Source organism: Seriola aureovittata, chromosome 10 (assembly GCF_021018895.1).
Source record: "Seriola aureovittata isolate HTS-2021-v1 ecotype China chromosome 10, ASM2101889v1, whole genome shotgun sequence".
Taxonomy (NCBI): domain Eukaryota; kingdom Metazoa; phylum Chordata; class Actinopteri; order Carangiformes; family Carangidae; genus Seriola; species Seriola aureovittata.
Window position 1 is genome coordinate 6200396 of NC_079373.1, and position 10651 is coordinate 6211046.

Genomic DNA, 10651 nt, shown 5'->3' on the forward strand with positions numbered 1-10651 from the left:
TCACATGAGACTGGCATCCTTTTGGCACTTATTATTGCTGAACTAACTGGCATAAAATTGACATAGTGGCCAAAGGAAAGTGTCCTTATATAGGTTCATATTGCTGTCATTTCATACTGCTGACCTCGTGTCCACGTGATGTGAAATTCATGAATTTAGCGGAAAACTGCATATTTGAATATTAGCCCATAGCTCAGTGACATCAAATTAACCTATTTTGAATTTTCTCCTGATGTCCTCCATGTTTGAGCTGATGTATCTATATGTTCTACAAGCTGTAGATTAGATTCGAACTAAATGTTTCGCCTCGTCTTTGTGTCTCTCCAGGTAACCGATAAGATGGTGGCCGGGGAAGCGACCGGGCACAGCTACCTGGTGGCTTGCTGGCAGCCCATTCTGATCCTGATGCTGGGCACTGTGCTGTCTGGCTCCACCACAGGCTGTCCCTCCCGCTGTGAGTGCAATGTTCAAGAGCGTTCTGTGATGTGCCACCGCAAGAAGCTCATGACGGTTCCCGAGGGCATTCCTGCAGAAACAAGACTGCTGGATCTCAGCAAGAACCGCATTAGAACCATCAACCCAGACGAGTTTGCCAACTTTCCCAACCTCGAGCACCTGGAGCTCAGTGAAAACACGATCTCCACTATTGAACCTGGAGCGTTCAACAACCTTTATGGCTTGCGGACATTGGGGCTGCGCAGCAACAAGCTTAAGCTGATCCAGCTCGGTGTCTTCACAGGCCTGAGCAATCTCACGCAGCTGGACATAAGTGAGAACAAGATTGTCATCCTGTTGGACTACATGTTCCAGGATTTGTACAACCTCCGGTCTTTAGAGGTGGGCGATAACGACCTGGTTTTCATTTCCCACCGAGCTTTTCATGGCCTAAGTAGCCTTGAGCACCTGAGTCTTGAGAAGTGCAACTTGTCCACTGTGCCAACAGAGGCTTTTACCCACCTCCACAGTTTGATCACTCTCAGGCTTCGCCACCTCAATATCAATGTGATACGGGATTACTCCTTTAAACGGCTCTATCGGCTCAAAGTGTTGGAAATAGCCAATTGGCCATATTTGGATACGATGACCCCAAATTGCTTGTATGGATTAAATCTCACCTCCCTGACCATTGCAAATGCCAACCTGACCACAATTCCTTATGTAGCCCTGCGGCACTTGGTTTATTTGCGCTTTCTGAATCTTTCATACAACCCTATCCACACCATTGAGGGGAATAAGCTCCATGACCTTCTGCGTCTGCAGGAATTTCACCTGGTGGGAGGCAGACTGGCAATGATTGAGCCCTACTCTTTCCGTGGTCTAAACTACCTGAAGATTCTCAATGTGTCTGGGAACTCTCTTAGCACTTTAGAGGAGTCTGCTTTCCATTCAGTAGGCAACCTGGAAACCCTCGCCTTGTATGATAATCCCCTGGCCTGTGACTGCCGACTGTTATGGGTTTTCAGACGACGTTGGCGACTGAACTTCAACAGGCAGCAGCCCACCTGTGCCTCCCCCGAGTTTGTCCAAGGCAAAGAATTCAAAGACTTCCCGGATGTTCTGCAGCCTAATTACTTCACGTGTCGCAAGTCCAGGATTAGGGATCGCAAACCCCAGCAGAAATTTGTCGACGAGGGAGCCATTGTTCATTTTGCTTGCCAAGCAGATGGAGATCCTGCTCCGTTGATAATGTGGCTATCCCCGCAGAAAAAGTTCATCACCACGAAGACAATTGGAAGGCTCTCTGTGTTGCCAGACGGTACCCTCGAGGTGCGCTATGCCCAGATTCAAGACAATGGTACATATGTGTGTATAGCTAGCAACGCAGGCGGAAATGACACCTCTCTTGCTCACCTGCACATTCATAGCTACTCGCCTGACTGGCCACACCAGCCCAACAAGACTTTTGCCTTCATCTCCAACCAGCCCACAGAAACTGGTGCTAATGGCACAAGAGCCAATGTCCCTTTCCCATTTGATATAAAGACGTTGATCATTGCGACCACAATGGGCTTCATCTCTTTCCTCGGTGTCGTCTTGTTTTGCCTGGTGCTGCTCTTCCTCTGGAGCAGAGGTAAAGGCAACACTAAACACAACATTGAGATCGAGTATGTGCCACGGAAATCGGACGCTGGCATGAGCAGCAGCGCAGTGGATGCTCCTCGCAAGTTTAACATGAAAATGATTTAACGGACGGAGTTGTGGAATTTATTCATTTTGAACTTCAAAATAAGACAAATGGAAAAGAAGACATTTTCTTTCCTCTCTTACAAATCTGTGGATCCTGGTCTGTTAACATAGAGTAATATGTTTTTTCCTGACTGAAGGACTAGAGAGGAGGGCAGTCCCTGATTTCCTGACAAGTGAGAGGGAATGAAAGCTCACCCAGTGCTAAAGGGCATTGGTGGTTTCTACATGGCCTGTGGGGGCATTAATTGAAAGTCAGATTTGTCATAAGCAGTTCATATTCCTGTGGATTTATACCTGGAAAAATATATCAGAAAAGAAAAAAACACTTCAAACAGCCAGAATGCGAGGGGCAGATCATATTTCGGCCATTGCTGTTTTTCTGTCCGTATTTTTTTCATTTAGTGTTTTGTTTTTTTTTTTCCAAGATTAGATGTCAAGTTATGAATGAGATTTGTATGGGTTGATGAGCACATTTATACAACTTGGATGCATTTCTAGTACATCATCGTTACAATACATCAGTGTTGCAATTGTGAATGCTATGTATGTGCTACATATGGTCTTTTTTCCCCACAGTGATGATTGTTCTGTGATCCATCAAATATATATCTGTGCCACAATACCTGATGAAACTGTTGAAACTGTATGCCCCAGCAACTAGCAGAAATACAGAACTTAGTCTGGCACAATTCTAATTATGGGAAATACATTACTGTGAGTGATTTGTAAAACTTAATTTGAATGTCACAATAACTGATTGGTAGCCATTTTGTTGACCCAAGAAAGTACAATAAATGGTACTGTAATACAGATCACCCTGGTCATAATGTGACCCGCAAAAATGAATGATATACAAAAATAAGTGCTCTGAAAATGTGTCCATTCAGTGACATAGGGAGGCATCAGTGCAACTTCTACTGTTGATACCAGTTCCCAGTCCTGCACTGTAAAAAATCAGCCAAAAGTGTGTAAGAATAATTGCATTGTTAGAGAGATAAATGTGACAATATTTAGTTTTGAAACATAGAAGAAATACAGATGTTAAATGTGTCTCTTAATATAGGATTCTAGCATTGAGGAAATTCTCTAACATTGCCGTTTGAGCCCAGTATCTGATATCAGTGTCAATCATCCCTAATTTCCAGATGTAACCCGCAGTACACACACATGGATTGAGGGCATGATACACAGGGAAATGTGAGATGTTGTTGATATGATGCTCTGTAACAACAACAGATGCAGCATCTATCCCAGGGATCAGCCATCAAACTGAACGGTTGGGTTTGGTACCTTGATACTATAAAAGCTTATCCCTGACCTTTTAAATTGCATTCCAAAAAACTATTATGTAATGGTATTATTTTGTGCTCAACATGATTACGAGGAATAAAAGTTGTGGTGCTCACCTTTTTTGGATAAAATGTGCTCCTCAAGCTGTAGAATATTTCTTTCATCGTGGGTTATTTTTCTTGATTGTTTTACGATATCAACAATTTACTTATGCTCCCCCCACCCACCCACCCACCCATTAAAGCCATGGAAACATTACCCAACAGGATCATTTACAGGTTTGCTATTCCCCATAAATGTGCATTGTTTGTCAGGGGGAAAAAAAAAAAACTGCCGCATATTATGCTCTGGGTTGGTCCTGCATATAAAATGTGAGGTTACAGCCTTACCTTTTCAAGTACACACTGTGGACAGCTGGGCTTCGCAAACGTGTGTGAGGATAAAGGCTAAGTCATTTATGATGGATGACATTACAGACAACGACACAGTAATGGGCTGGAAGTATGGACTGAATATGCAGATGGTTGGAGTGACACAGATGGTTTCACCCATGGAGCAATCAGAAGCAGCTTTGGTGTAATCCGTTTTGCATAAAGGAAAAAAAAACAAAAAAAACACTGGAAATGGCTCATGGTTCTCCCTCTTGCTGATTATGAATGCTCTCTTCGTTCAAAGTGTGGCTACTGTACCTAGCCTTTTTTGGCCCCGAGTGATCCCGGGATTCTGTTTTTTGTTTATGTTATTCCTTCTTTTTTTATTTTGACCCTGGACTATATTGACCATGTAGTCCAAGCCAACTTTTTACAAAAAAAGATACTAAAAAAGAAATCTATGGAAAATACATTCAAATTGTTCTGTGCAATAAAGGTAATATGCAGATTTTTTTTTTTTTAAATTAACAAAATTTTGTTGATGTTGAATTGTTGAGAATATGGTATGTTGTATTAAACAATCTATGGACTTTTTTAAACACATTATGGTCCTATCTTGATTTTCAAAGGTGTGGTTAGTAAGGCCGTGACAGTCTTAAAAATGGCGGCTGTGTATCTGTGGGGTTTTGATTGATGATAGTTTGCACCAATGACACGATTACTTTTCCGGGTGCAGAGATATCTTACTGTGAAAACTCTTATTTGTCATTTTTGTAAAACTGTGACACCCATTGTAAGCTCCCAGAATCCCACTCATCTTGTTACAATTTCTTCATCATTGATAGATTTATGAAATAAACCGTAACACCCCTTTAGTGCTTTGCTAACCACGCACAAGCTGAAGTCTAGCTGAACGTGTGCGTGTAATTTTGGTGTATCAATGACTAAATGAGCAATTTAATGTTTGATTCCTTTGACTGAATTCCTCATTAAATGATGATGCAGACTGCAAGGTAATTTAACATCATGTTTCAGTGCTAATTGCTTGTTTACAGGGGAATTGGTAGTTCACTCGTTCACGTGCCTGGCCTCTAAACATTAATTAAACACCATTAGTAAAGGATCACAAACATTATGATATGTATAGAGGATATTTTTAATTTATGAGGCACATTTATAATCTTAAAGAGACAAAGATGATAAAAGCAATTACTTAATGAACCTCCAAATCAAACAAAAATGATCTGTTTTACATTGAATAACTGTTTTATTTTGGGATGTCTCATAGCGAATCATGAGCAAATTAGGTTACCCTTTGAAGGTTATGGGAAATGACCAGGGATATGACTAGGACAGCCTAGTTTCATAAAACATTGGGCTGCTCTGCATTAAGTTTGGATCTCTGTCCCAATGCTTTTTATTTCACATCCTTGCTGCCTTGGTGGGGACTCCTCGGGGACTTTTGGCGTTCTTTTTTCCCTCAAGCTGTATCAAAGCATGCTCATTTATCTTCTGACTTGAAAACAGACAGGCAGAATAGAAGAGGAGTGAAGCTATTCTTGAGGCCTCAGAGCCCCTGGGAGTAATGGAGACATCCATTGTTTTCATTCCTCAGATATTAGATCTGTGCTTAAAATTCTAGGTCAGGAACAGGCTGATGGATTCTGACACCGTGCGACGACAAGTCGCCTCTTCTCAACTGAGCATGAAAATACAGACACACCTCTGGGTGTTCCTTGCACTCATCCAAATACATGTGCTTAACAACATCTGGGAAACACTGCATGCAGGCCAACAAAAGTGTGAATTTGCTGTTGGCGGCGCCTCTGTCACATAACAGAAGCTTCAGACTCCTAAAATAAAAAGCAGTCACTTGAGATCCATGTTTGGATGTTAAATCTCTACTCATGGCAGGTCGGCTATTTCTCAAATCCATATCATATCATATCCATATCAAAAGCATTAGTTTAGGTCTCTGAGGTACAGTGTGTTTCTATATTATACCCACTGTCAGTGTTGTGCATAAAAGCATATGTTTTCGTGAACGCTGAACTGAACGAGAGTGAACGCCTGTCACGTTTTACGACAGTTTTACGGCACGACGCATGACGTCTCCATAGACTCAGCCCAGCATGGCTGATGCTAGCGGTACAGTCGGTACAGATGCATCTACCACTGCTGAAGCCCGTTAGTTTGAGCATTTGAAGCAGTTTTATCAACAAGAAGACTCAGATGGATTATATTTATATACGGATTTTAAATGTCAACTCATGTCTGTGACTTCTCTGAAAAAAACGGAACAAATGGAAATGTGAACTTAGTTTAGAACCCAATTCTTTTTTAGTATGAACTGGCACAACATGCCCACTGTATGCCAATTCATCTATTTTAGACACAGTCAGTCAAAACCTACTTACAGTGTTTCACATACCTGGTGAAATTGTTACATCTCAGGCTAATCCCAATATTTAGCTAATGGAATAACCATAAGTAGACTGACTTTTGTATTTGAAATGCCATACATCTAATTTATAGGGCTTACATAACTAGGCAACTGCATCAAACAGCATGCTGTGTTTGTGTTACAATTAACGCTAGCCCTATCTACATATTTGAATGCTTTTAACATACCATAATGTCATAAGTAGATATACATTAATAACACTTTTTGTCAACTACAACCATTATTCATCCACAATATAATACAGTATAAATATTAAATAGTAGTTTTTTCTATGGTGTGTGCAGTGGGAAGAACCACCAGCACATCCAGCATGTTAAAATCATGTAAACGTTACAGGACAAGCATCAATTCACGCATATATACTGTCATTTCTCAGCTACAGGTGCTTGAGGAGATTAACGAAGATCTAGGCCGTTTCCAAGTGGAAACACCGACGCACAACGTGAGCCTAGTATAGGTAAAATATGATATACCAGCTTTCATATGTTACTTTAAACACTGATATGCCTGTTATGCTAATGTCAAAAAAGCAGTGTGAAGATGTGATGGGATGAATTCAGCTTAGAGGGAAAGAACTTATCATGCTAAACATAGACTGGTGTGGTTGTTTAGAGTTTATTGCTTCGCTGCTGTAAAACTTTATCCGCTGCGGATCATCATTTTCACGCATCATTAAGGCAAAACAGAATATAGCAACAATTTTCAAAAAAAAAAAAAAAAGAAACTTGTGTTAACTCTGAGATCTGAAAGCAATTTCCCAGAAAGTCACACGTGGCTGCTTACTTATTTTACTTTTCTATGTGGATGGCTCACAGTATTACTTTTTGATTGGCACAGTGTGTATTACAGAACTGAGGCATATTAAAACAACCTTGTTTGAAATCTCCTCTTTACATTTAGTTGTATTTTTTTGCCAGGAAATTGTCCATAATTATAACCTCATTTCGCAAGGTGCCATATATTTCTGACATTTAAGCCGAGGAGATTTTAGTGGGATCTTTCCATAAAGATTACAACATTTGCTTTTTCAGTCATATCAAGCGAAGTACTTCATGTGCGGGAAAAAAGAGGAAGGAGAGGAGGATTAAGCAAATAGATTTAAATGTGTCAGATGTTCTCACACTGACGACAGGCTGTTATTACTTAATACACAGGGTACAGGCTTATGTGCTAAAATATTCTATAACTTTGCCCAGACAACTAATTCTTATGGCATGTTACTGTGCTGTTTTAAAAGAACATATTAATCAAAGAATCCACTCGTTTTAGCACTGATATCTATGTTGAATCTGTCTCATACGGATGGTAAGGTTTCACTTCAGCAGTATTTAATATCATCAAACCGATGCAACCTGACCAACATGAACCACATCCATACATATGGATATGATTTAGACACAAACATCAAATTCAGTACTTCAGCTTTGATGTGAACACAACAGACCACAGCTACTTCCTACTCCTGACAAAACCCTAAGGCTGAACAGTTTGCAGTTCCTCTAAGGAGACTGGACACACAAAACAAAGTAGGAGTGTCTCATCTTGTTTCATTGAAAGTCAAAAATCAAAGCAGCAACATCCTTTGTTCAGAAGCGAGTAGCAATGTGTCGGTTTCTGGAGGCTGTTGACTGGATTTCTCTTTTCAGGATTGTCGAGAAAATGGACATGACAGTTGATTTTGTTACCGACTCCCACTGACTGAATGATGAAGTTAAAGAGGCTACCATACCAGCCAGACAGCAGCAAGCCTGCGTTATATCATTGTTAGCCAGGACACTGCTTGACTGATAAAAGCCCAAGTCCCTTATGAATTTGTCCCACCCGTCCTGAAGCACATTTCTTAGACGATTCCAAGGTGAAAATCACCTTGTGTTTACTTCAGGACCCTCAGTGGCACAGCAGATACTGGGACAGTACAGTAAACTATGCGATACAAAAATACATGTAAACATGAACTGCATGCGAGTACATAAAGTTAAAGCTATTTTTGAAACACATCCATAGTTGTTTTGTGTTGTTAATCACAGAATTTCTCAACTATAGTATGATATCTGTTCATTTTTAACACATGCACTAATGTGTGAAGCAGAAAATTGCAGTGGATTATTTCTGAAGTTATTATACATAATTTCCCTTCCCAGAAAAAAAGTAATAATGGTGTCAACTCCCTATACATTCCCTCAACTATCCACAGTAATTACCATATCATTTGTGCAAAAGATGGTGTCTTGGTGGCTTGTCTACTTATATTTATGACAGAATATTCATAAAATTCATATAAATATGCTTTAAGTTCAATAGGGGGTGAGACTTTGATCCTTCTGGGTTCACGGGTTTATGTCTGGTGTGGCTCCCATGAGGGGACTTAGCTGTAGCTTTGATGTTGAGCAGACAGTTCTGCATAGTCAATAAACACCTCCCTGAGCCCCGCTGCTGCTAAAAAAAAAAAGAGAAGCCACCTGACCCCCCTCTGTTACTCGCTTTTGACTGCTTTGCTATTGTTTTACTGTCTTGGCTGGCTCACAGCTATCAGGCACGCACCAGGATGGGGTCCAAAAAGGCGATCTGTGGAGGCCCATTTTTGCCTGGGCCATATGCCACAGCCCACGTCTCTGTAGGCGACTCAATCTACCCTCCTTATTTATTTAACAACCCCATGAAAGAGTTATGAGTTCCCAATTCGAAAAATGTGACAGCCAAAAGACTGCATCTGTCTGCCATTAAAACCATCTTTTTGGCAGCCTGCTAAAACGGAGTCACTGTTAGCGAAAGTCTATGCTGAACCTATAATTTGTGCTCACTTTAGGGGGACTGCGGGGCGTTTGCAGGCAGATGTATGACCAAGGTGATCTGGGAAATTATCATCAGGGTAAATAGGTGAGGAGGTAAGGGGCTGATCCAACCTATAATTCTGTTCTATTTTCAATTCCCTCGCGTAATGCCTGGATGTGCCGCTGTGAGATAATTGAGAGCTCAGTTGTTGTTTCACCTTGAAGTGGCTAACCAGTCTGCAAATAATTTGGCTTCTGCCTACTTGCCTCAAGGACGGCAGGCTGCTGAAATTTGATGGGGCAGCTGAGGCAGGTGCCGTTGCGAGATAGATGACGTGATCTGATGAAAACAGCAGAGCCAGGCTGCAGCCCCCATTTGTCAGCATTGTTCCAAGATATCTGCAGGTGAGCACGGGTTTCATTTTTCATTATTTTCTCCATCTGCCTTCTGATATTGTGTTTTTGTCGGTCTGGGTTAGTTTTCCAGAGGGCCTACCATCATGTTATCTCTGTGATGTTTTCATCATTTTGTACATGAATACAACATCAAAAGACAAAAGACAAAGGATTTTCTGGAAGTAAAATCAGAAACGTAGGGACATCTGGTGTTTATCATAGTTTTGCTCTGATAAAATGACATCCTGAAAAATATGGTGTTTGCTGTTAATATTATTGTGATTCATTTTACATTTGTAAAGATACATTTATTCTGGTATATTTTATAATTTGACATTCTTGAACAACATAAAATTCATGCTGTTGCGTACTAATTTTTACTGAAAGTATCTCTTTCGTATTCACATTAAAGGGGCAGTCAGCTAATTTAGTATTGCACTCCAGTAAAGCTGCTGGGCTCTCAAGAGACAGATTAAAAGAGGAATGATGAAAGTCGAAATATAGCTGAAATATTCTGACTTTTATCCTACACTTCCCATTGTGCAGCTAAATAGCATTATTTTATCACACAACTGTTTTCACAGACTTTGTACTAGTCCCCATGACTTATACATTGACAATGACAGATAGAATTAGTGGAGTCTCTCGTTTAATTGCCATAGCCTTGATCTGTCAGGTCCACACTTTGGCTAAGGATATAGCCACGCTGGCAGCAGCAGTGGGTCAATCAAACGCTTATCCAGAGTAAAGGAGAGTTGGCTCTTATTTAAAGTCCCACAGAAAAGAAGGATTAGTCCTTGTTAAAGTCCACAGTTAAGGAATCAGTGTAGCTGGCAAGAAAGCAACAGGCTAAAAATCAAATTAAGGAAGCAGCTGTCAAGGGTCGGTTCACAGGATGCAAAATTTAAAAAGAATTTTAAAATCCAGATATCCAATTAAAGAAGTAAATAGGCATGTTACAATGCAACAAATATAGAATAAACCTGTGAAGAACCGACGAGTTGTGATAGAGCTTCTGGCTGACATACAACACACCAAAGACAACAAATGTTCCAGGGTAAATTCTTTTTCTGTATAAATTCGGCTATTTTAGCCATGAAGTCCATAATTTGATAAACCCAATATGTGTAATACATTTAACACAAGCTAATGCTGTATAATGGAAATGTGCA

At 40.5% G+C, this 10651-nt stretch overlaps 1 protein-coding gene across 1 annotated transcript; it reads left to right on the forward strand.

Moving 5' to 3' along the window:
* Positions 1–312: 312 nt before the first annotated feature.
* On the forward strand, positions 313–4860 carry lingo1a (leucine rich repeat and Ig domain containing 1a). Its single transcript, XM_056388134.1, has one exon. It carries the CDS (start codon positions 340–342, stop codon positions 2185–2187), a length of 1848 nt encoding a protein of 615 aa, XP_056244109.1. The 5' UTR covers positions 313–339; the 3' UTR covers positions 2188–4860.
* The last annotated feature ends 5791 nt before the right edge of the window (positions 4861–10651 follow it).